The sequence below is a fragment of the Gymnodraco acuticeps genome, unplaced genomic scaffold (assembly GCF_902827175.1).
Source record: "Gymnodraco acuticeps unplaced genomic scaffold, fGymAcu1.1, whole genome shotgun sequence".
Lineage (NCBI taxonomy): Eukaryota > Metazoa > Chordata > Actinopteri > Perciformes > Bathydraconidae > Gymnodraco > Gymnodraco acuticeps.
The window spans coordinates 8220782-8247688 of record NW_022990271.1 but is presented as its reverse complement, the minus strand read 5'-3'; the positions used below and the strand labels follow the sequence as shown (position 1 = coordinate 8247688).

At 40.0% G+C, this 26907-nt stretch overlaps 1 protein-coding gene across 5 annotated transcripts; it reads right to left on the bottom strand.

Moving 5' to 3' along the window:
• Nucleotides 1-4426: 4426 nt before the first annotated feature.
• phka2 (phosphorylase kinase, alpha 2 (liver)) lies at nt 4427-25050 on the bottom strand. Of its 5 annotated transcripts, none has more exons than XM_034221304.1 (33): nt 24877-25050; nt 24672-24761; nt 20245-20403; nt 19868-19915; nt 18901-19069; nt 18644-18726; nt 18210-18290; nt 18031-18129; nt 17806-17952; nt 17653-17706; nt 17359-17481; nt 17159-17254; nt 16574-16681; nt 16259-16337; nt 15139-15273; nt 14474-14583; nt 14233-14377; nt 13875-13953; nt 13637-13788; nt 13384-13554; nt 10840-10952; nt 10629-10765; nt 10370-10532; nt 8708-8787; nt 8530-8608; nt 8325-8454; nt 8139-8240; nt 7893-8011; nt 7756-7779; nt 7255-7308; nt 6507-6740; nt 6228-6428; nt 4427-5999 (listed from the first exon to the last, which is right to left on the bottom strand). In XM_034221304.1, the coding sequence occupies exons 2-33, from the start codon at nt 24747-24749 to the stop codon at nt 5826-5828; spliced, it is 3726 nt and encodes a 1241-aa protein (XP_034077195.1). In that variant the 5' UTR covers nt 24750-24761; nt 24877-25050; the 3' UTR covers nt 4427-5825. The 5 variants fall into 5 exon arrangements, with proteins under 5 accessions (XP_034077195.1, XP_034077198.1, XP_034077197.1 ...); XM_034221305.1 differs by having other exon boundaries at nt 5812-5996; XM_034221307.1 differs by lacking the exon at nt 7255-7308.
• Between the last annotated feature and the right edge of the window lie 1857 nt (nt 25051-26907).

The following is a 26907-nucleotide window of genomic DNA, read 5'->3' as shown; positions in this document are numbered from 1 at the left end:
TCTGATGTTCAATATTGTAAATAGTTAGATTTTCCAGTTTCTTATATTTATATAAATAGTTGGTTGAAAAAAACATATTTATAATAAATTGTTGGTTGAAAAAAAGGTTGAATGCTCAATTTCTATTTGTACACATCACATGAACCTTGGTATGTAATATGAAGTCATTATTCAGTCCTAATGTATCTCAGCCCCTGCTGTGGTGAAAGTAGAGTGATAAACACCTATTTTACTCAAAATTCGAATTTAATTTTTTTCATTTTAGACATGAATAACACATTTATATACAGTGTAATTCAAATATTTCACTGCTTTTGTGATCCTAAGACTTTGGTAACCTAATCTAAAACACCAAAACAATTCGATCACATGAGTAAATTTGTGTTTTCACAAAAGTTTTGAAGATTTTCCGAAAATCGGAAGTCAAATTTTAAGCTTTTGAGCTACTTATCTCATCAAACAGTGCTCTAAGGTGAGTAATTTGCATATATAGCAATACCAGAGATTGTCCTGAACATTTTGATATTTAACACATGGGGTGCCATGTTAGAAGAAATACATTTAAAAGGTGATTTAAGAAAACATCTAAAAATCGAGAAAATACCCTTAGACTCCAGAGGGTTAACTCCCATCATTCCGAAGACCCATTTCTTCCTTCTCCAGGTATGTCCAAAGCGTCCACGTGCAACAAAAAATAAAACATAACATCATCTTAGTCAACAACCAAATGCACACAAATTACAGTAAAAATTGTTGCACATCATGTTTCAAAATGCCATACTTGTGTATTAGGTGCATTGTATAACATAATTTAAGGATAATTATACAGTAATGGTTCATATTGATTTTTTTGTACAAGAAACGTGACGTTAACGTGTAACCTCAATAATGAACTCCAGCTCAACCAACCATATTGTAATATCTAAGTAATCATCTTGAAATATTACATATTTCATATACACACAACTTATTGTGAGGTTAATTTCACATACACTACGCCGCTCTTCACGTTAGCTTGTCTACATAATCGATAATAGCACATTTAAATTAACATTATCAATGCATAAAGTTACCTACCTAATACAATATCTCTCTAACTTACAAGGATGACCTTATTTTACCAACCTCAAACAGAAGCCGTTTGTTCTACAGTATTATCCCACTTAATGCTTAACACGTCTCTATTACGTTTTAACTAGGAGGCTACGATTAGCATCGTTAGCACAGATGTAGCTACCACTTGCTTACTACATGCTAACCAAAGCCTTAACATTCATTAACGTTAGCTGACTAAAAACATAAGTAAGTAAATGTATTGTATTTACTTGTTTAAAATGAAATGTGTTTTAGGTTGACTTTTAACATCTGTCCAGGGACTACAGATGAAAAATAGCCTCTTAGCTAACTCTGGCACATTTACAGAAATGTTCATTAATGTGCACTGTCCCTGTTAAATAAATGAATAAATACAAAATAAATAAATAAGCAACACATAAATAAAGTAGGCCTACTCGAATTTCACTTACCGCAAAACTGCATTCATGCACCGTCTGTTTTAAACGCGGAGCGAGTCACAATAGTAGGCTACGATATAAGCATGAAGAATAGTCCACAAGGCACCAGCACAACAAACACGGCAGAGTTCAAGTTATGTTCCCCGGATGAGCTGAGCATGCTGAGTCCCTGTAGCACAGGCATGGGCAAACTAAGGCCCGTGGGCCATATACGGCCCGTTTAATCTTTTAAGCTGTCCAGCTAGCGAATCAGTGCATGAGAAGCGAAACGGAAGTGAGGGACCCAAACAAACTATTAAAGGTGGGGTAGGTAAGTTTGAGAAACCGGCTCGAGATACACTTTGTGTTATATTCCATGGAATGCTCTTAACATCCCGATAGCAATGAATATCTTAAGTGCTTTGACAAAAAATCCATTAAAAAACATCATCTGTGGAAGCCGTGGTACTGTAAAAAGCACGACCAATCATTTTAGCCGGCCCGGCTAAAGTAACTGGATGGCCTACCTGCCTGTCAGCCTTCCATCTGTGCACAAACTTATCTCGTGCCCTCATTGGTCATGTGCGCGTTCGTGTGTGTTGGAGGAGGGGCTCTGTAAGGAAGTGGCAGATTTGTTCCGGCTGTGTATTTTCAAGTTCTAGCGCACTCGAGCTGGTTTCTCCAAAATTACCTACCCCACCTTTAAGAGGGCAAATCTGAGATTTCATTTAACTCCAGCTCTCGACACAGGTTCAGGAAAGCCCCATGAGCTTCTCGTTGTGGAGTGCAAATGGAACGCATACGCTATTTGTTGTTTGTTTATATCACGCACTGTGTTCTTCTCCTCTCGGTTATCACGCAGTCTGTCTTCCGGTTGTTGCCTCTTTTGAATGACGAATACACACTACCGCCGCCTGCTGATAAGGAGAGTTATTGCCACTCACGCATGTGCAGTTCGTACATGCTTCTTGGCCGTCAGCTGAAGTCTTTACGGTGTGGTCCAGTGTGACACATGGTCAAAACGCAGAGACGAGAAGTAACGCCACAGTCGGGGTCCATCTGTGTCAGTTCTTTGGTGTCAGCTTGGTGTGTCCGGGCCTTTAGTTCCATGGGGGTACTAAGTGCTGGGAACTAAGTAGGCTACGGCAAAGTACTTGGTGTGAAAGCGGCTATTGGGATTAACCTGAGCAATAACAGTTCATGGCGAAATACAAGTTGTAACAAGCTATAGTGCTGAGCAAAGTGACTAGAACGCGACCACACACTTATACAAAACACAGAGACAGGAAGCTAACAGCAGCAGCCACTGGAATGACCTGTCACTCAATGTGACCACGCCCTAATTCATGCATAACTTTAAGGCTTAATATAACTTAAAGGTGGGGTAGGTAATTTTGGAGAAACCAGCTCGAGTGCGCTAGAATTTGAAAATACACAGCCGAAAAAAATCTGCCACTTCCTCACAGAGCCCCTCCTCCAACACACACGAACGCGCACATGACCAATGAGGGCACGAGATAAGTTTGTGCACAGATGGAAGGCTGACAGGCAGGTAGGCCATCCAGTTACTTTAGCCGGGCCGGCTAAAATGATTGGTCGTGCTTTTTACAGTACTAGGGGTTCCACAGATGACATTTTTGTATGGATTTTTTGTCAAAGCACTTAAGATATTCATTGTTATCGGGATGTTAAGAGCATTCCATGGAATATAACAAAAAGTGTATCTCGAGCCGGTTTCTCAAACTTACCTACCCCACCTTTAAACAAATGATAAATGGTTGTAACTCATTAATAAATGGGAATGTGTTTTACACTTTACAAGGCTCGCTTTTGGCAGTTATAAATGTTTGTAACTCATACATAAATGGCCATATGAGTGGAGGGCATACAGGAGAGTGCTGAGTAACATGGGGTACAAGTACAACCACTACACCATAAACCACAGCAGGTGGTTTGTGAACCCCCAGACTGGCAGTCATACCCAACATAATGAAAGAGCTTGGTCGACCGTCAAAGGACATGTCCGTAGACTGAGAGGAAACCGTACAGAGAGTTTGTTGGAGGAACACCTCAAGGTTCTTGAATGGTCATCTTGGCTTGGCTCTGCTCACCCTGATGGACTGCTTGGACGCTTGTTCAAGAATATACACAAAGCCTTTCCAGTCTGAGTACCATTATGTCTTACCAGGTCTTTCATTTATGTCTGAGAAAAGCTTTTATGTTTAAATATGTGTATAAGTCATACTAAACAGTCATAACTTTGAGTCCTGATTTTCTTCATGTGTGAATAAAATGTTTTGCTTGGCTCTTTTGCATCTTACTTTGCATTTCATGTGAAAAATATGTATTAGGTAAGCGTGAATGTTATAACTCATTCATAAATGGACATGTGTACTATATTAAACTTAAAAACAACGCAACCTTTCAGTGGTTATAAATGGTAGTAACTCTTTAATAAATGGTGATTTGTTTCACACTTTACAATAAGGCTCCCTTTTACCAATTATAAATGGTAGTAACTCATTAATAAATGTATATAATATAAGTACAGATAAATGTGGGCTCAGTATTTGGCAAGCAACCAGTTACAGTTGCCCTGTTTATATCATGTCTTATAAAAGCTTATTAATTATTTATAAAGTGTTCACAACCTAATTAATTAATTACAAACTATTCGTAAACCCTTTATAAGGGTAGTCTTATTGTAAAGTGGTACCGGAAAGTCAAACTTTTCCTCCACATGTCATCCAGCAGCGGGTTTTATCTTCCAAAGTATTTTAATGATCACACAGATACCTTACTAGGGCCGACAGTGATTGACGTTTGGTCACAGCGGGATTTACTAAAAAATATTATATTTTTTTTATAATTCACATTATCATTGTAGAAAATTTATTTTCACACGCCACAGTAAATAGAAAAATGAACCACCATTGTTAGTCAAATTATTTTTTTATTGCATGAACATAAACATATTGTAATAATGGAAATGAGTAGACAGTGCATTGTTAAAATAATAAAACGGGTAAAAAGGAGATCTGTTAACATAGTAAAATATAATGTTATATATATATATTTTTTTAAATAATATTCTATTTATATTTGTTATTGTAATATTTCAGCACTAGGTCAGCATCCACATAGGTCATACTCAACTGTTCGCTGTCGTTTCTTTTCAAATCAAAGCACTGGGACAAAAGTTGTTTGCAACTTTTTGTCTTCCCTCTGCTTTTCACACTTACTGAGACCTTATTCAACATACTCCGGACCTCTCTTGTTCCTTACCAAAATCTGGCTTTACTTTCATGTCGCTCTTTATGTACAAATCATATTATAAACATTGTATACATAAAGAACACTTATATGTTCCTCTGCTAAGGCAGACTTTTACCCTACATATTTATAATAAATGTACTTTAACTGTACATAAATGAGCACACCATGAATATGTCGAGGTACATGCTAAATGTTTACTTGCAATGTAGTGACAAAACCCTGGTGTGTCATTCATATGCAGACAGACGGATTAGTCTTCATTCATTGTACAAAACAAACAACACATCCAAAAAGACAAAAAACATTGCCGCCATTCAAGGAAAACTATTATTCTCGTTCCCGTACGGCCTAATGTTGACAAAATACCACACCATGTTAGTTTTATTATCATCAACACTAAAGTATAAAGAGCCTGCATGCTATCAGAGGTAAGACTAATGTTAAGTCATATGCACAAATTATTAATTTGTGGGGGAAGAAGTAAATCAAGGTTAATAAATGTTCCATGATTGATATATTATTTTAGTATTTGATGGGATATTGAGGATTATCAACTGCAGAAGCACAATACATTATTAGACTTCTAAATACTTTAAACAATAAAGTACCAGGGATGACAAATAGAAATGATTGCTATAAAGAAAAAAAAATTTCAAATCAAACTATTTTCTGTTATAAACATCCAGGCTCAGTATAATTATAACAGATAATTACAGGACAGATAACTGTTCATATAATAATATACTCACACACAACACCAACAGCATATACATGTGCTTATAATTTTTCAATTAAATGTACATAAAATGTATGATTGTACATAAAACACACTCAAGCTGCACATTTAATAAATAAATAAATTCAGAGACCAGTTGCTAAAAAAGGAAAAATATACTCCTATGTAGTGGTTTGAAATCAGCTGCCAAGGCGAGTGAATTGAAGAGTAAATACTCACAAGCACCACAGGAAATGTATAAGCTGATAACGAGAAGCTTTGCTGCCTCGGGCCAGAGGATTCTTTACCATGAAGCTTGTCTCTCCAGGTGTTCAGTCTGTTCACTGCATCAGGCAGCTGGAGCCTGGCAGGAAGTCCTGGAGATAAGTGATGGTCGCCTTGGACAGGTAGGTCATGGTGCCGAAGCTGCCACTGGGGGCGCTGTCGTAGAAAAAGTTGCAGATTCCGGTAGCTGGGTCTTTCTCAAGGAAATAATCACTGGCACTGTGGGACTTCTGGGGATGCAGAGGTAGAAAACAGTAAAGCCACAAAACATAAAAAATTATGACTGCAACTAAGAAATCAGAAATTGTGAAACATATCTATTCAAGTTCCTCAAAAGGGTTCCAGTCAAAAAGCCAAATATATTCAGTTTAATATGATATGAAACTCAAGAAATCTCCATATGAAAACAACATATTTTAACCTTTTATGCACAAAATGTAAGAAAAAATTATAATAACCTGGTCATTGAGGAAGAGGTCATTGGCCAGATACAGGATGCGGTCCACGTGAATAATGCCACCGATGCTGTTCACGTCCACGTCGGCCACCAGGCCCAGAACCATCATGGTCTCCACCAGCAGCTGCCGGTACTCTGGCTGAGGGACGTGGTTCAGGACAGACTCCACCTGCACTGCAAACTTGATCTCTCCCTCTGTCATCTGCACAGGAAAAAAAAACGTTAAACACAGAAACACACACGGAGAGTCCTAAAACAGCTATTGTCTGTGAGATGCTACCTCTCTTGTGGTCGAGGAGGGCAAGACATATCCATCGATGGACAGGCCGTGGCACTTCTGCAGGATCTTCCACACCTTCTGGTAGAAACCCGACGGTACTCTGTTGATGGCTCCATCCAACCTGCGCCTCCTCAGCCACTGGCCCTGCCTCTCCTCCCAGTGCAACTGCCCGTCACCCGGGCCGGCGCCCACCGGGGACAGGATACCACTGGGGGTGGAGGGGCTGCTGCAGCGCTGCCGTGAGAGAACAGGAGGATACTGTTTAAATATCTTTAATGGACTTCTCGCTTCACAAATGTTTAACTCTATACCTGCAATTATTCATGCATATTGATATCATGCTCTATCAAACTTGGTAAAACAGGCTGGTGCTGGTGCTATTGGGCTTTATAGTGTAAATAACAATTACTCTACACTTACAAAAGCAACTATATATTGAATGTAATGTTCTAATGTTGCGTATCCCTCCATGAATGATTGTCCAAGACATATCAGGGTTGCAATTCCTGCTTTAGGTTCAAAGGTGTCTTTTTCAAAATAATAAAAAGCTAGAATAACAGCAGCCTTATCCCTAAATGTTTCCTTTTTAAATCGTCAACCGTAGATATAACAAAATATGAATAAAAAATGCTTTTCAGATTAGTTTACTCAGTGTGTCTATATATTATAACTACGGCAACCCTAGGAAGGACAAACATGTCTATATGTTTATGCAGTATTTGTAAGCAGATGAGGTGGAATGGTTTACCGTGGAACGAGGAGAAGTGACATTGCTACTCAAGGAATGACCGCCGCTGAAGATCTACACATGGATATGGATGAGATGAGAGAGAACAGTTTGAGATGATTCACATGGTTCTCATACTGCACAGAGATGTTTCATCTGTAGAGTGAAATTCAATTAATCGGAAACAATGACAGATCACAAGAAAGCCCATTCCACAAACAAATGATGCCACTAAATGCTGAGACTCTATCAAGTAATGATAGACGAGTGTGGTCTTCCAAAGAGTAGCTTATAGAAGGTCTGGATTGGATGAGGTAATGAGTTGTCTAAAAGCAAAATGTTATACTGTTATAACATTAGCAGAGATATGTTAGTGTACTGTGTTAAGCATGTTTTCCTTCTGATATGTGATGAGGTGTGAGTCGTTCCAGATATGGAGGGCGTATGAGCAGGGTTAAACGGCGGTTTGTTTTCTTAAGACTGACGTTAGAAACATGCTAAATATTATCAAACCCAACGCACACTGATAGGCCGAGAGTCATCCAGCTGCAACCAAAGTAAGAACACTGTTAAACTATTCTGAGATAGATTGATAGATAGGATAGATAGATTATTATTGTTAAGGATTACTATGCAATGATCATTTTTGTGCTTCCCACCTGTTTTATCTCCCTCTTCAGTTTGTGTATTCCTGTGCGTTCAGTCTTGGTGGCTCCAGTGTGACCAAGTTCATGGATGGAGATGGAAGGACTAGTGGCTGTTGACTGGATTGGGCGCACTGTTAAAAACAGATAACAAACAAACAAAAAAATGTATTACTTCTTCTATAGCCTATTTCTAGACCTCTAGACGAATTGGCCAGTAAAAGCCCTCACATATACTGTGAAAGAAGCAGAAAAACTCACCGCTTCTCTCCACCCCAAACTCTTTGCCACTGAGGATGTGATGCAGCAGGCTCTTCATGCCAAAAGGACTAAGGCTCATTAAACTCTCAGACGCCTCTTCCCCTAAAAAGAGGATACACATTTTAAATGTTTCACTGGGCAGGTTAGTTTATGTATGTGAAAATATTTGTTCCTGTGTTTTCCTACCGGAGCAGTGTAGGCTGCGAGCCAGCTCCGTGGCCATCACCTGCATGATGAGTCCTATCCTGAGCCGGAGCATGTCCCCAAACAGAGCGGGCTGCGACCGCACGTACATGGCTAGATAGACCATGATTTCCTATATGACAAACACACAGCTGTAAGGGAAGTGTTTGAATAATTAATGAGGCAGTCCAGAGGGTTTAATAGTTACCTGTGTGAGAACAGCTATACTGATGTCCTGACCACTGGCTTCATAGATGAGATCGTTTAACTCCTCAGGAGGAAGAGGACTGAAAGGGAATAGAGAAGAGAAAGATTTGGTTTGTTTGGTATGTTTATTAGCAAAGCCTTAATGTGAGTCACTCCAGTTCCTGTGAATAATGACTTACACTGTGATGACTCTTTCCCTGGGCTCAGGGGGAAGACCTACAGTCAGCTGCTTGTGATGAGAAATCAGATCCGTGCAGGCCTGAGGAATAGACAGATTTTATCATGGCTAAATGTTTTTAAATATCTCATAATTGATTGGTTTTGCACCTCTTTGTTATAGCCAAGTCAATCAGCAGGTATTCAAAGTGTTGTTCAAAGACAGTTCCTAAAATAAGTTACAGGCACATTTTTTTTATGTAGAAAATAAAACTACCTACTAGGCAATAAACCTGATTCAAAATGTTATGATGCAATTTTTCTCATGGCCAGCAGATGGTGTTAAGAGCCTTCCAAGAACATGGTTTGATAATAGGCTTGTTTGAGACAAGCGAGACCTGCGCAGTTGCGATCAACGTCTTGCTAGTGCGTTGCATGATGGTTAGTCATTTTGTCCGACTTGCTCTGGAGGCTCGCCTACATGAGACGTTGAAATCTCGCGGGACAAAGACGCCTTGAGAGCGAGGCGCGGCGAGGCGGCGCAGTTCCTCTCCACGGGCTGCGGAAGCGAAATGCTTGATGGGAAACGACTCGCTGGTATCTCGAGCCGAGCGCTCATTGGTGGTTTTTACCCCGTGCTGCTGATGAAACTCTCCAATTGGCTCAGCAAAAGTTTGTTGTTGTTTTGTGTCAGTTTTACGTCGCCACATCCATTCCCATTTTTCATCATTGTTCCACAATGTTTATCATCATGACATTAATATCTATATATTTTATACTATACTTGCACTGCTTACCGTGTTCATACTTTATATATCTTAGCATATTCATACACACTGTTCATACTGCTCACAGGCTGATATCTAGTGTATTCATACCCCTCAATGTTTATTCATCATTCAATTCATTCTATATTTTATTCTGTCTATTGTGTACATTACTTTTCACTTTACTGCTTGTTGCACCTGGTTAGAAGCTAAAGTGCATTTAGTTGTCTCAGTACCTGTAATATGTGCAATAACAATAAAGTTGAATCTAATCTTGAGCAGGAACAAATGGATTTACTTAGTACATATCTGACATTAACGATTAAACACATGTGTGCATTCTTTATAAATGCAAACTGAGTCAAGCCGACTCCGGAGGTGGCGGTATGCACCTTAAAGTTGTTTGCAACCCGCCAAAAAACCGCAAGAAGAAGAAGACGAAGCCGACTCCGAGCTGTCCGACTTCAGGCGAGCTTTTTGAGACCTCCCCTGGCTGCGATCGGCTATTCTCGTCTACTTTCGAGGCGAGCCGCAACGCGTCTCAAACAAGCCTATTGATACCATGAATTGTACTTACATTAGTGAATTCATATTTGGGACAGATCGGGGGAGATTACAGTATATAAGACTAGTTTAGATAAGAGTGTTGTGTGTAAGTTAAATGTTGCATCTAAGGTGTACTAGAGGAGGAGAATACTTTAGCAGAAGAAAAAAGGGAAAACATTGCTCCTAGTGTGTTTAATTCAATTAGTTATACACTACTTGTTTTGCTACATGTCGGGATGTACTGTAGAGTATGTCAATTCAAAAGAGTTGAACTATGTAGGGTTATATAGTGCCAATATTTTGAAAATAGTCTCAAGCATTATGCTGAGCAACCCAGTTGTCTGTTGTAATAGAAAATGACTCCTCACTGACCTCAGCGAGGACCTCCACTCTCTTGCGTAGGATCCCAGAGATGTATCTGATGAGCCCCCACTCTTTGGAGGACCCAGCCTGTTCATACAGCTCCTCCAGCAGGGACCGCACGCTGACCCCGCCCTGCCCCTGACCTGACAACTCCACCAGCCAATCAGCTCCTCTGGGCATTGGAAAAAACACAGTGCGGGTCATTGAAAAAAAAGTTTGAGTATGATAATAAACGTGTGTGTCTGCGTATACGTCTCTATGTCAGTACTTCATTATATAAAGGATGTAGAGTATGTCGGCCTGGTCCTGCAGCGTCGGACACTCTTTTAGCTGCCGCACCAGCGCTGCAAAGTCTGTGTTCCCCTGCGAGTCTCTGGGCAGGTGCAGGTCAGCAGCACTGTGGGGCTGGAGAGGGAGGTCGGTGTAAGACTAAATACACTTCATAGCAATACCGACGTCACAAGAGAAGAAGTGTCTACCTTGTGCTGCTTTGTCTGTGGGCCATGCTGAGGTTGAGCAGGAACATTAAGTAGGTTGAGAGCTTTGCGGCGTTTGGTCTTAATAGGAGTCACAGGCAGGTACATGGAAGACTCTGAAATACACAACATTTGATAAAGTGAAAAGGATCATTTTTGCTATGTTAACAATTTGTTACTTGGTTGAATGTTTAATTTTGTATTGCACCTTTATTTACCCCACAGAAATATTTGTTCAGTACCCATTGAGGCCCCTGACAACGCACAATTCAATGGGATATTACTCTGTTGTTTTCAGCATTAGATTAGATTTAGAGTTGGATGGAGGTAAGTAGGTTTTACATTTGAAGAAAAAATCAAATTTTGCCTCTGCAACATCATGTCTTGGTGCTTCATTAAAGTATGGGTTACCAAGGCTTCAAATTACAAAAAGCTTTTTTCTTTCTCTTCTTTTTTTTGGAGAAAAAACCTAAATACTGTAGATAACTGTTTCAACTGGATTTGTGTTTCCCATTACCAAAAATCAGCCATAGCCCCAAGCCATATTTGTATTCTGCAGTGCCTTACTATAACGGCCCGTCCACACAGCGGCGTGCGTTGAAGCTTGCCGGAGGGCGTGTCTGAAACTCGACCAACAACCAATCACATTAATCTTCTGCCCCTGACACACAAGCAGCGGTTTGATTGGCTAGAACTTGTACTGGCATATGATTCGATTGGCTGACGCTTCTGCCGAGGCTTCAAAAGTTGAACATTGCTCAACTATTGCAGCGAGTCACGCCAGCAAAGCTCCGCGTCGCTTCCCACAATGCAGTTCGGCGAAAAGTGACGTCACCCCATTCAAAGTGAATGGTGAAGCTTTCAATGCACGCCGCTGTGTGGACGGGCCGTAAGCTTTACATCAGCCTTGATAAGGCCTGGACCATGGACAGCAGCATTACAGAAAAATGTCCAAAAGGTGAAACAGACTTTGACCGACAAGTATTTTTTGCATTTTCCTAACCTAGTTAAATAACACAGAAGTATCTAAGAGGCTGAGATAAGTGATATTTAAATTCTCAAGATGCCAACAATTCCATATGGCAGACCAAGTTATCTTAACTACTTAGCCGACTGTAAGTGCAGTCATATTCTCTTTGCATAACAGATGTCTTCTCCTTTTCAATTATCCCTCACGTCCTCATGATGTTTTCTCAGCACCAGTGGTGTAGTGGGCGTTGGACGCGGGGGTACGCCGTACCCCCACTTATTTGGAGCATGATCTTTTTTTTAATAGTCTAATAAATATAAAATCATTGCCAGTCTTATCAGTTGCAAGTGTGTATTTGTTGTAATAATGACAAAAACATAATACATTTCACAGTAATACAAAATAAAAACGATTTGTTTAAGTACGATTCCTCATCACGCTCGTGACCCCGCGGCGAGCTGGGGGTGTGTCACTGACACACCCACGGCCAGCTTACCGCCCGCCGATTTTGCGGCAGCTCTTTCCCTCAAGAACGCTAACGAAAAAGCTCTATAATGGCAGGCAAACATTTTTTACTTGACTTCTTTTCTAAAAAGAATATAATTCACAAGAAGAAAGAGGCTAGCAGCACCGAAGCTACAAGTGAAGCTGCTACTAGTACTACTACAGTACATCATCAGAAGAGCCGCCTAAAGACGTGGATAATGCTAGCTAACGTGCACGTTAGCTGCGCTAGCAACGTTCCCCTGGCTAGCTCAAGCTCACCTTTCCCAGAGGTATGGACGGAGGAGATGTGGCGGAGGAAACAAGAGGCATACCCGTGGATAGACTGCAAAGCTGGGAAACTGGGCTGCAAAGTTTGTTCATCCATTTAGGATTTATCAGTCTTCAAAACGCAAGGTGTGTGTGTGTGTGTGTGTGTGTGTGTGTGTGTGTGTGTGTGTGTGTGTGTGTGTGTGTGTGTGTGTGAAAAGCAGCGCTGTCCTGTCTGCTTATTTGCAATGTAGGCTAGGCCTAATCAGAATAATTTCAAGTCCAGATTCAATGTTTGCATTAGTAGGCTATATATATTTTTTGTTTTGTTTATTTAATAAGTTAATTTCAGGACAACTTTGGGAATTTTGTTTGTTTGTTATGAGTTTTAAGTAGATTTTGAAAGTGGAGAAAAGCAGCGCTGTCTGCTTACTTGCAATACTGTAGCTTATGCAATTTAGGCCTATACATTGTTTATGTAACGTAGCCTATGTGCCAGTGTGTCCATGGTTTTGAGTCTGTGTGTGTTGAGCACAGCGCCGTCTGCTTTTTGCAGTACAGTAACTAAAGTAGGACTAAGCATACCGGTAGTTTCTGTGGACCTGTCTGCCCGTTTTGTGAGTGCACTGTGCGCATGCGCACTTGTGTGGCATTGTTTGGGATGACCTAATTTAAAATAGCGTCCCCCCAGTAAAAAAATCCCCACTACACCACTGCTCAGCACTGCTCAGCACTGTTAATGAAATACGGTTAGGAAAAGCCTTGATAATGTTTTTTAATAGAGTGCAGCCTTCCAATGAATAGTTAGACTCGGAATAACTCACTTGGCATGTTCAGGCCCTGGACCTGGGCCATGAAGGACAGGATGTCCCTGGTGGTGTGTTCAGCACTGAAGACGTGGTGCTGCCCTCTCTGGATGGGAGGAAGATGACTCTTGGTGGTGGTGCTGTGGAGCAGCTGGGTGAGGTACTGGTCAAACTGGTCTTTTGAGCCCTCTGGAGTTAAAAAGCAGACAAACCATTACTAACAGTTTAATCATATGTCATTCAAAGTATCACGCAGTTAATCAGCAGCTACCCAAGGGAACATAGTTGTTGTATTTCTCTCCATATTCCTCCTCATCATCATCATCATCCTCTAGTAAGCTGTCATCGTTCTCCTCATCCAGGAAGCTGAGGCGAGTGTGGAAGGACGTGGTCTGGATACTGGAGAGGTCTGACATCTGCACCCTGTAGTAACATCAGCAGAAAATACCCACACATTAACATTTAACACACTAATATTATGATGTCCTGTGGTACAGATGAAAACAGACCTTGCTCCAGCGAAATAGCCATCTTGCAGTTTCCTGAGGGTTGATACGATACACGGGTCAATCGCGTCTGCATCTTCAACTGGAAAAAAGAGCAGTGAAATAATTTGACAAAATAGCAGTATGGAAATCTACAGTAGGAATATTTTGGATCCCAAGCTTGGAAGCAACATATACAATTTGTGCAGATTATTAATTGTTAAAATGTATTATATGCAATCCTGTTTTGGATTACATTCCTGCAAGCTGCTGCAATATAAAATGCTATTCAAAATGAAATTTGTGAAGGTTTCACACTTCTAATCTTCCTGAAAACTATATCTGTCAAACTGATTTCCTTTAGGGTAAAGAGCCTTATTACCCAGCATGCTGCGGGTGATTGGGAAAGTGAGTGTGGGCCGTCCTGTCATCCTCCAGCAAGAGGAGAGATAGGCCAGCTCGGTGCGTAACATCTCCACGATCATCTGGTTGTCCAGTGCCAGGTAGAAATGGTGCTGATCCAGAAACTGGAACATAGAGAAGAGAGGATCAATATTATTAATTAATGAAAATGACTACCACCTTGTTGTTTTGAATATCAATATCACAAACTCAAGTTTTACCTGGGGGGCGAAAATATAAGAGCGATTTCTGATCTCGTAGAATTTGGATGTTCCCAGAACACCGATGTGTCTGTAGGGCCTCCCGCTCAAATTCAGTTTCTTACAGCTTCCTGTGGCAATGACACAAGATGTTACTTTTATTATTCTTAATGTTAGGGATTAATTTTGTCTTTACTTCTAGATATTTAACCTTTCTGCCTGTTGACGTTTATCACCAACCCTGAGTCTGTTATCTCCCGTAAGGAATGTGCTAATGCAGTCATATGCACTCATTCTCAGTTTTATGACCGGTCAACTCTCGGTCACAGAGCCTAAGAGTCAGGCAAGTGATTGAGTATCTCCAGAATGTTGGGGATATCTCCAGTGTTTACGCACCATCCCCCAATATGTGGATTAACTCTTTGTAAACTAGTTAAAAGGTCTATGAGAGAGAGAGAGAGGCTGGTCAGATTTGACATGGCAAGCCACCCGTGCAGTCAGAACCTCTGGCTGTGGGACTTGTGATGTGAATTTCTCTGGCCGATACTTGTAATAAACATCAGTGTTTGACATCAAAGCTCCAACTCTCCTCGTGTCTCTCTGAGTCCTGACTCTCCATTGCTGCAGAAGTTTCCCTTACACTTAACACAATCACACTAAAGGAAAAAGTGATAGTGCTCGTTTACCAAGTTTGACATAGACATGGCTCAGGATGCGAGCAGGCATGACCCTGATGGGCAGAACCTCAGCCATTGTCTGCACAGTGATCCCATGATCTCTCAGCAGCTCCTGGATCTCCTCAGTCTCTGCTAGTACACACACTGACACATGGAAGAAGAAATATATTATGTCCTGCTTGCTTTGATCAAATCTGTATACAAACCAGTGGCGAACCGTCAGGGCCTTTAAGGTATTCAGAGAATACCCTGGAACACTCAGATAAAACAAACAAAAAATCAATTTAATTATATAAATAAAATGTATGTAAAATGAATAAATGACAATCGTATCTGTGTTGTTGATCTGTAATATTACAGTGTTACGTTCATTTGTTTGTCCTTCTCGGACCATGCACTACGCATTTCAGTGGTTTTGTGTTAGAAAAGAAAGCAACCAATCAGATCTTGTTCTGGGTCTCTGGGTAGAATATCCTTCAAACAAGGTATTCTACATCCTTGATCGAATGCCCTGGCCGTTGCACTGAATGAGAGCGTACGTTTGACTGACAGTTTGATCAACCAATCATATTGATTTGTAGCCAATGGGCGTATTCTTTCAGAGTTCCCCTCGGTTCCAGGGTATTCAAGAAGGCCCGGTAGTTAACTGGCTCGAGGCAGAGGATCTAGATGAATGCCACGAAGCCATTCATTTGCCGTTTTATTGTTTTTAACGTTGAAATGGCAAGTGCAACAGGTGAAGATGATGTTGTTGCGGAATTGTTGTGAGTACCCTTTTCAAGACGACAATTCAGTGAAAAGACGGACATCATAACCGCGGGGGGCGGCGGCGGAGGGTGTGTGTGTGTCTACAGAAGGTCCAGTTGTGATAGACACGGTTCGCACCTCATACAAACTAATGCAATTTGTTGATAGTTTTGAAGTTGTGTGTGAGTATTCCCCCATAGTTTGCCTAACAAGTGATATGGTTGTACGAAAACTTCATCTTCATGTTTAATCACATAAACACATTTTATTCAATGATTTCTAATTCTTTCATTCTTCCTGTTAGCAGATTTTTGGGGATTCAATTCATTTTTTATTCAACTTCTGGGCAGATATTTCTTCAAACTAATGATAGATCACAAACCTTGTACCACAACATCGGGCTTGAAGTTCGTAGAGAATCTCCGGTTGAGAGGATCTATTTCTCCTGGTGCTAAAAAGCCCTTCACACAGAAAGAAAAAGAGAGAAAGAGAAATGGATGGTGAGCTATTACTGAGGTTAAGAATGGCAGTGGTATTATTGAGGACATCTGGTAGAAATTCATTTTCTTCACGTTTATAATATATAGAAACTGCTATATTCCTGATTAGTGACATTGTCTATTGCAGTGATAATCGCAGTAATAACAGATGGCTGCAGAGTGTTGCAGGTTGTGTTGTTTAAGGTTCCTGTTAGTACCTCGGCCAGGAGACAGCTCAGGATGTAGAGCGACTGTCCCCACATGTGCGGCAGCTGCCCCATGGCTAATCTGTCCACTGAGTGAGGATTGCTGTACTCCTCCTCCACCTGTTAGTAGATAAAACGTGTTCTCATTTTCATGTGGTTGATAACATACTCACAATGACCATGCTAGTCTGTACCATGCTCATCTTAATTTAGAGTTTAGCTAACATTTCCACTCATTAAGTGCAGCTGAAGCTGAATGTTGTTAACCTTAGTCATAACAAGTATTATAAATTGAGATTTCGCTGGCTAGTCAGCATGTCTAAAAAACTAAATTATATTCAGAGTAATACAAAGCATTAAATTACAACATTTTGTATATCATTTTATTTAGCACACCCTTTTTCGTCATTTTATATAAAGGAGGTTTAGTATTAAAGGCCTTCACATTGTCAAAGTAGATACAATTGAATATTATTTATCCATGAAAAGATAAGCATTAGTCCTGTCATGTTCATGAAACACTTCAATATCATATTGTAGGTTTTGTCAGAGTATGCGAATATAATCTGTCGTATGTGTCCTATGGTAATGGGATACCTTGTCAAGTGGTACAGCATAAAGTTCAGGCAACAGTTTGATGCCGTTCTTCCCTCTGATCAAAATGCCCTCCAGTGCCTCACGGTACTCCTGAACCTGTGCAAAGCCCAGTCATTTGTTCAATATCACAAGTCATTCAAAGTGACTTAATGACTGTGTGAATACTATCAAAACTGGACCAGTGTGTTTGGTTTTATCACCTGTACTTGATCTCCAGCAAAGATACCGTCCAGGATGAGATAGGTCCAGAAGACGGGCCACTCACACTCGATATTCTCAAACAGCTTAAGCTCTGCAGGATCGTAGTGCAGCCGAGATGGGTCCTAGAGAGGAAACAGCGAAGGTCTACAGTACAATCTGCCAGCTAAAACTATACAATACACATGATCTTACAAGAAAAAAAAAATCATACTAAGCCACCGATGGAATCCACTCAAAGGGTCTCTTATTCCATTCAAAGGTGCGTTTATCTATAATTTAAAGGAATATCTTACCTCTTTAGGACATCGATATCCATCCCTGATGAAGCGACAGCATCCATAGCGACCCTGAAACAACCCAAAAGAGTGAAAAGTGTTAGCTTGATTATTAACTTTCAAGAACAAGGAAAAAGAGTATAAGATCAAATACTGTATTGTGTACTGTACCTGCAGTTTGCTTATGATTTCCGACTTAGTGATGGCCACGAGTTCAGCATCCTCAACAGCAAACGCAGGGAAGGAAATGACGGACAGAAGCCCAGCGTCTATCTCCTTTGAAGTTGAAGCTCTTGGCAGCATGGAGCAAAGGATGGACTGTAGAAAAACACACAGAGATGCTCAGAAAACGAAGAGAGACATGTTGGTGTGGCTGAAGGTAAAGAAAAAAGTTACCTGACAATGTTCCACTTCATCAGGCAAAACATGGATGACTGACTTTGGACCTCCATGAGCACCAAAAAGATCCAGCTCATCTATGGCCTCCAGGGCTGCCTGCACACAAACACATCTTAAACAAAACGTCCATCTGTTGGTCTTTATGTATGGTATGTCATAACCATAGTAACATGTACCTTAGCAATCCCTACAGAGCTGCCATTGAGCTCTGGGATGCCCTGGTTGGTCTTGTCACCTCGCTCCCACATCCCATAGTCCTACAGGAGAAGTAAATAATATTGACATAATTTATTCCCAAATGATCCAGTCTCTAAATTATACCCATATGTCAGATCTTAGTTTTCAGTATTCCACAGATTCTTCTTCCTTGATAAAGCCTGATGCCTAAATCACCCAGAATTCAACTTGATTACAGTGTTTATACTAGGAGATGAATGCAGAGATGATGAACAGGTTAAGGTAAGCTCACTTCTTTTTAACTCCAAACCAGCAGACTTATAGTTTTTACTGACAATGACTCAAGTGACATTTGAGGCAAATGTAAGCTGGACAAAACATAAGCATCTACCTTGTATTTTCTACAAACCAAATCTTTGAAATTGTTACTCACCGCCACTTTGTATGCAGCCTCTATGTAGAAGACCATGTTTTGGATAAAAGCCACTTCATCCAGGTTTGAGATAATGCGAAGACCTGCAAGATATTATGACAACATCAGCGACCAACTCATGCTTTGGTACTTTAATTGTCCCCACAGAAGGGAAGCTGACCAAGCATGGTGAATTTTTGTTTTTATACTAGGCCAACTTTTTCAATACCTACAATACCAAAAATGAGACAGAAATACCACTTGTAGTTTTTACTGACCTGAGGCTGTCATCTGGGCCAGCATCAGCAGGTAAATGGAGGTGGCGTCTACCTGGAGATGGCCCCACTGGTCGTCCCCAACAACCGTGGCACAGGTGGGAGTATCATATTTGGCATGCAAGCAATCTTTTGTACTCTGGGTGTATTTGAACTTCTCCACCTTGGCCACCTGAACATGCAAATATGCATACACAAAAGACACGTACACATATTTAGTACATGTGTTTTTGGGGTGTTAAGCCATTAGAGAGCAGAAAATAATTCAGAAGAGATGGTGGATGACATGCAACACAAATATCCCAAAAGTAAAGATTTCTATATACAAGTATATTGTTGAAACATGAAATCACAGTTTTATAAATCGTAAGGATTGTGTTTGTATGCGAATCCCACATATGCTCCAAAATATAGTTATTGATCTTATGCAGCAGAAAATGTTGATATGGATGATATGGAAAATAATTATATGTGTTAACTTCACAGTGATTCTCCAGTGAGTCATTTTTCTTTAGGCCAACTGATGACAATATCTCAGCAGCAGAGGATGATTATTTCATGGCTTCCCAAACACTGCAACATTTTAACACTCTGATGTGAACTTGGCATCTTCATCTTATTTCCAGCAATGGAAGAAGATAACAGTGACACCGTTACTACAGACAGGCTTTTACTATCACTTTCACTTTAACATATAGATCACCAACATATTGTTAATTATTGGAAATGTGTTTTTCTGACTAACTGCCCATGTTTCCTGAGTTTGACGAGCCTGTGCAGAGTGAGCAGACTGTGGTCAGAAACCTGGAGATGCTGTTTACATAAAACACTGTTTGAATACCACAGTGCCCCTGATAACAGTGTGGTTTCAAATAACCAAAACACAGGCATATTAGATTTTCTACCACGAGGATGTGTGTAAACACAAGTGAACGTATGAACAACTAATGTGAGCAGAGGGCTGTCTTACCTGTCTCATCATGCACTGCAGAAGGCCCTGCATCAGCTTCACCACACTCTGTCAACAACAACAACAATCACTTGTGACTTGAGTTATTTTATAATGCTCAAAGTGATGTTTATAATTTGATTACTAACTCTGACTAACAGCCAAAAATAAGATAATATGATACATACAGTATACATGCAAAGTTGTAACCAGCAAATCTTTTAATGGATTGAATAACTTTAATCTGTGTTATAAAAATGAAATATCTTGTTTAAATTTGTGTTATTTACAACTGTAGTATATATTTGTGTAAATTACTCAAATAAGAAAGTGCGTACACCAAATGCTTGCTACTATAAAATAAGCACTGCCATGATCATTACCAATCCCACACACACCTGCTCCAGTTCGTAGGCCTTGGCCTTGTCTTCGTCTCTGTCTGCATTCTTGCGGTAGGCCATGCCCAGCCCCCACACAGCCAAGACGCTGTAAACATTATCCCTCACCCAGGCATCCTTCTTCTGGGCACTGGCTGGCAGAAGTCCTGTCACTGGGTTCTGAAACAAACATACACTCAAAATTCTTATCAAAGAAGATACATGTTTTCCTACTTGAGCTTCTGCTTTCATAACACGGATGTACAGTATACATTCTTTCATAACAAGAATGTACAGTATACATTACTTGTTCAGGTTTTGGTTTAAGAATCCTCTAAAATCAGACCAACAGCGTGACTATACACCCTGGCATAGTCATATTGTATAAGGAAAGTTGGCACTGTGTCCATGGGTCACACTTTAAACTTAGACAGCTGTTGACTTTTTTGAAGTCCTAATAGATAAAGGTGCATAGTTCCCCGGTCCTCAGCCTTTTTCCATGGGCTGAACTTTGCTCACACCTTGTTTATTTCTATGCAGCTCAATCTAGTTGAACCTGAAGCTATAAAGGCAAAAAAATACTTAAACAAAACTAGAAACAGTGTCCGTGAATGAAAATGTTATGGTAATAAGTAAGTGCAATGCACATTAAAAAAAAGTTTAAGCTTATTCCCAATTTATGTTGCTTTATAAGCAGTGTTGGATGTAACGCGTTACAAAAGTAACGGAGTTACAGTAATATATTACTTTTTGCTGTAACGAAGTAATGTAACGCATTACTAATGAAATATGGGTAATATATTACCCGTTGCAATGCTCAGTAACGTAGTTACAACACATTTTAACCCGAAATGAAATGGTGTTTTGTTTTTTAAGAATGTACTAACATAGCGAGACATTCCGACACCAGAGACAAATTGTGCGGGTAGATTAGTAGACCTGGTGTGTTTACCCTTCAGGCTTCGCGTCGGCAGTTGAATGTTATGCACCCTCTATTCAAAAAAGAGAACGGAGCGAAAAATACAAACAACAAATTGTGTCAGGTGCGCGTGACCTGCTCCGCTGCGCGTGCATCATTTCCAAAGTGCTTCCACAGCAGTGACACATCTGTGGATAATTATTTATACGAAAATGGTTAAAGCAACCATCACTAAACGCCAGCAACACTGCATCTACTGCAGACAGTATACAGGTCAGATGGGGACATCACGTTACCCTCCGTCGTGGACACTAGCTTACTCCCGCCTGACTCGCCCCCGGAGCCGCAGTCTTCGTCATCTGAAACTACGCCGCCCCTCTGCGGCCCGCAGGTGCCAGGATACCACGGCAAAACAGAGCCTGCCCAGGTATATCTAAACAAGTACCCGCCTGTACAGTGGGGTAAGGCGGTCATTTTGCAGCTCGTGGTATACAAATAGACAAGGGCTAGAATATTCATGTGAAAATAGTGCCATATTCTGCCATGCCTGTAGAAATGTTGGGTCAAACATAATGCATACAATAGCATAGATGCCTTCACCACGAATGGCTACAAAAAGATCTCATATCCCAAGCTTATCAACAAGCTAATGTTGCAGCTGAAATGATCTCCAGGGCCCAGGAGTTCAACACTTGTAATCCCTATTTGATCAGATCAGATTTGGATTTTGGGGAGTTCAAAACCAAAAAACAGGATTAGGATCACTTTGATATCAGATCAGGAAATCCAATCCAAGCTTTAATCTGGATCAAATCTTCAAAACGGGTAGTTCAAACCGACAACACAGGATTGGGATCAGTTTGATCCCAAAAAACTGGATTATCCTGATCCCACCAGAGGGGTGGATTTCCAGTGGATTACCAGAGCAAAATGTACTGTACAATTTATTTAAAAATATGTTTCAATATAAATAAGATGGCACAATTTGTTAACTGAAATAATACACAATTTTTAGCCTTCATGGGAAATACATTTTATTTTTTCCATGTTTGCTCACATTTGTGGTGGCCTATTTTGTTTTCAACCAAATGTTGATGACATAAATGTTTATGCTCATAAATTTATCACAACAAAGATTGTCAATCACAAATGTAATTTGCGCGTGCACTACGCTCTGCATCAGCCAAACGACTCGTTGCGCCCTCGCTGCGAGGGGGACCCAAGTTCCCATCGGCGAAAACACGTGGGTTTGCTATCCTGGCTCCAAGATGGTGGAATGAGCTCCCCATTGACATCAGGACAGCAGATAGCTTGCACATCTTCCGGCGCAAACTGAAAACTCATCTCTTTCGACTCCACTTCGAGCGTTAGAACGATTAACGAAGCACTTTTATACTAATAAAGGACTGGATTACCTAAAGCCAGTTGAGTAGCACTTGAAATGTTTGGCTCTATGAAACCTGATATACTTATATGATTCTGTTTTCTTCAAGGTTGTGTCTTCCTGGTCGAATGTACTTATTGTAAGTCGCTTTGGACAAAAGCGTCAGCTAAATGCAATGTAATGTAATTTAGATTAAAGAAAAAATATCTTCAACGAAAAAAAGTCCATCATCTGTCATCACCTTTCAAAATTATTGCGGACAATAGAAGTCTCTGCAATGTGGTCTCTTGTCTTCCTTGTATTATTTTCCATATCCACTAGATGGAGATCGGTAGGATTAAAGCACTGATATTCAGGATCTAGTCATCTTGAAAAGTCGTAATCTGGATCAGGCTGATCCTATCCTGAATTGATTTGAACTCCAGGGACAAAATGTGTCCGACTTGTCTGATCCTGGATCACAAAAAATGGGATTTCAAAATCTGATCTGATCAGATAGGGATTAAACGTTTTTAACTCCTGGGCCCAGGTCACAAAGTCAACCTCACATGATGATGTGATACCAGTTTTCAAGCACAGTAAATATTCTCTTCCCAGAGTATATGATGGGACCAAAGTGATGATTTAGTACATGGTTTTAATAATACTTTTTGCTTTTCAATGTTTGCCATTTCAAACCATGAGCTGGTTCAAATAATATTTGCCTTGATTTACAATATGTTCTCATTTATTTTATCAGTAGCTTTGAAGCTTTTGTGCTTTTCCTTGCCATTGTCCACTTTGGACTATATGAAATATTTCAGGATTGCACTTTTAACTCACTTGAAATGTTCTCACTTGCTTGGTTTCAAAACATAACAAATGCCATAATCTGTTCATTGGGGATCATCAATGCTATTTTTCATTGCTGTTGCCAGCCACTATTGCTCATGTAAACCTACTACTGCTGCGCCCCCTGTAATCTCAGAGGCACCCTGAGTCATTTTGTTCTGGAACCGGGCCTGTACACGGCCATATACTAAACAAAATACAGAGCCCATTCCGTGTCCTGTTAGTGTTTACTTCCTGTCTGCCTTCTTCTAGTGATTTATCTGACGTCCAGCGCTCTGTCTTTTAACCTCTTTTCCTTTCTCTTTCTTGATCCTCCTTAGCAACCTTCATTATAGTCCTTGACAGTGGTCTGTACTGTATTAACAACGTGTCACATGTTAAGAATTTACAATCAGAATCGAGTATTCAACTAAGCCGTGTAATACAAGTTGTTAGTAGCCTTAAGGGCCTACACAGTTGTTATGCTATACCACATTGCCCTTCACTGGATGTATAATGAGCTGCACTAAACTACATTTTAGCATTTAAAACACCTAGCCATTCTTTTAAGGTTATTTTGGTGAAAGTAACTCAAAAGTAACTCAAAAGTAGTGTAACTCATTACATTTCAGAGACAGTAATATTGTAATGTAACTTATTACTTTCAAAAGAGAGTAATAAATAATATGTAATATATTACATTTTGGAAGTAACTTGTCCAACACTGTTTATAAATCAACTCTACTCCATTTTGGAGGCAAATATTAAACTTGTTACTCTAAACCTATATCTGTAACTGACAGCTTTAGTGACACGTTAGTTTACACATACTGGATATGTGTACTTGTGATATATTGTTAATATAATTTCTAAATAATTTGAATGACTGTAAAAGTCGAGCTTCAATAAGCAGCTTGCACTGCACAGTACCAGCATAGTCTGCAAGGTAAATGCCAGGTGCACAGAGTTCATCCATATTGTAACAATGTATTTGTTTCCTCTTTATAATATACTATTATTCCTAACATTAAATAAACAAATAAACGATGATGTATCGTTATAGAGTATGCTACCCATTCATGTGTGAGGTAGTTAGAATGAGCCCTCCTTTTACAATGTTACATAAGAATTATGCTAATGTTAATCAATAATTATATAATCCATTTATATAATGTACATCATTCTGAAATACGAAATGCTGCTTAATAAGTACCATTGCAACGTTAAGCGTTTTTAATGCAACTACATACATTAACGTTATGTCAATGCAAGACTTTTAACACTGTGCTAATCCTAATGCTAATCCTGAATCCTGCCATGCATGACTGGATTTACCTGGTGGCACAGGATAGTCTCTTGGACCAGCCTGGCATAGCCGTCCAGTCTCACCCCGGAGTTACTGCGGCTCCTCATCCTCACAGATCACTGCGCACAAAACACCACAAATTATGTTTGACCAAGTATACAGCACTTAACGTTGGTTATCATATTAAGGATAAATGCAACGACTAAAAGTAGATTAATCCCTGACGTAGTGTACCTGTCAGTGGTGCATCCTCCGGTCCTGCAGTGGTGGTCCGACAGGCTGACCGCTCTGCATGCTCGGCTAAAACTGGCTAGCTGAGTAGCATCAAACTAGGCTTGTTTGAGACAAGCGAGACTTGCGCAGTTGCGATTGTCACTACCCGATCTGCAGTGCGCATGTGCGAGATGGTCCGCCATATTGGACAACTCCGGACGGCAAACCAAGTAGGACAACATTGACACAGTGGCTTTTGGCAAAGCTCAAAAGGAAAACGAGAGAGAGATGAGTTATTGTTATTACGTGACTTCACTATTATATAACAACTCTTTTTATTGGGTTCTTTTATTTGGGGTTAAGTACATTGTCAGAATAAGTGAGAAATGGATTTAACTTTAACCTCTTTAGCCTGATGCTTCAATTAATTTTAAACAGACAGTTCAACAGAAGGATACCCAAAAAATGTAATGTTATCATTTAAATATTGAATTGTTCTCTCTTAGTAAGATCCCATTTTCAATAAAATTGTGGTCTTACCTTGACTTGAAGATGAAGTCCATTTGCCTATCCTTCTGGACAAAAATCTCTATTACTTTTTTGTAAAAGTCCTCCTTATCTTCTTGTAGTTTCAAAAGTCTATCATAAATCTAAATGATGGATTTATGATTCGAAAATTATAAAAGTAGGGTAGACATGTGGATATTATCCGGCTGAACAAAACGTACATTTATCTAACAGCTACGTTTCCCAGAGATCTTATTTTGAGCTATTTTCTAAAATCCTATGGAGAAATCGCATTGCTTTTTTGTGGAGGGAAGCCATGCGCTTGTCACAAAACATCTTACTGATAGTGTATCCAACAAACTTAAACTAGCTTTATTAAATGTCAGGTCTCTGGCAGGAAAAACATTTTTAATCAATGATTTTATCACTGAGCACAATCTTGATATTATGTTTTTAACGGAAACTTGGATTGAACAAAATAACAGTGCAGCTGTTCTTATCGAATCAACCCCTCCCAACTTTAGTTTTATGAGTCAGGAAAGAATGCATAAGAGAGGAGGTGGAGTTGCTATTTTGTTCAATGATTCCATTCAATGCAGGAAGACATCTTATGGGAACTTTGCTTCTTTTGAATATGTGGCCCTTCAGCTGAAATGCTCCTCTCGAGCTCTGTTCCTAAATATCTATAGACCACCCAAATACTGTGCAAGCTTTTTTGATGACTTTACTGAAATGCTGTCTATAGTGTGTATTGACTTTGATCGTCTAGTCATTGTTGGTGGTTTTAACATCCATGTTGACAACCCCCAGGACAGAGGGGCTAAATAACTGTTTTGTGTTCTTGATAGCTATGGACTGACTCAGCATGTGACGGAGCCCACGCACAATAAGGGGCACACTCTGGACTTAATTATCTCAAAGGGTCTGAATATCTCTAAGATTGTGGTGACTGATGTTGCACTCTCTGATCATTCCTGTGTGTTCTTTGAGAGCTCTATTTCTGTTCACAAAAATGTTCAAAAAGAGGTAATCACAAAGCGATATTTAACAAAAAATACTAGGGAAATGTTTACTCAGAATTTTTCTTCCACACTTGCCCCTGCTAACATCTCAGTAAATGAGCTAGTAGATCATTTTAATTCAAAAATTAAAAATGTTATAGATGCCATTGCTCCAACTAAGGTAAAGGAAGTGACTGGGAAGAAAATATCTCCATGGAGAAAGGCCATGACCGTGAGAGCAGAAAAAAGAGAATGTCGAAAAGCTGAACGCAGGTGGCGAAAAACAAATCTCCAGGTTCACTTTGAAATCTATAAAGAGAGACTTGGCCTTTATAATTTGGAATTGAAAAACGCACGACAGTCTTTCTTCTCTGACATCATTACCAAAAACAAAAACAATGCACGTGCCTTGCTTGCTACTGTCGACAGACTAACTAACCCCCCAGTGTCAGTAGCCTCTGAATTTCTATCCACCAGGGTGTGCAATGATTTTGCCTCCTTTTTCACTGACGAAAATCAGACAAGCAGTCAGTGCCTCTGCATC

Bases quoted from the DNA above. Each gene is read 5' to 3' on its own strand.
- phka2 (XM_034221304.1), bottom strand. From the start codon at position 24,749: ATGAGGAGCCGCAGTAACTCCGGGGTGAGACTGGACGGCTATGCCAGG. The intron at 14,584-15,138 runs GTAAACGAGCAC...TCATTGCCACAG, and splicing joins CCATGTCTATGTCAAACTTG to GAAGCTGTAAGAAACTGAAT. The intron at 13,555-13,636 runs GTAGCTGCTGAT...TTTTAACTCCAG, and splicing joins CAACAACTATGTTCCCTTGG to AGGGCTCAAAAGACCAGTTT.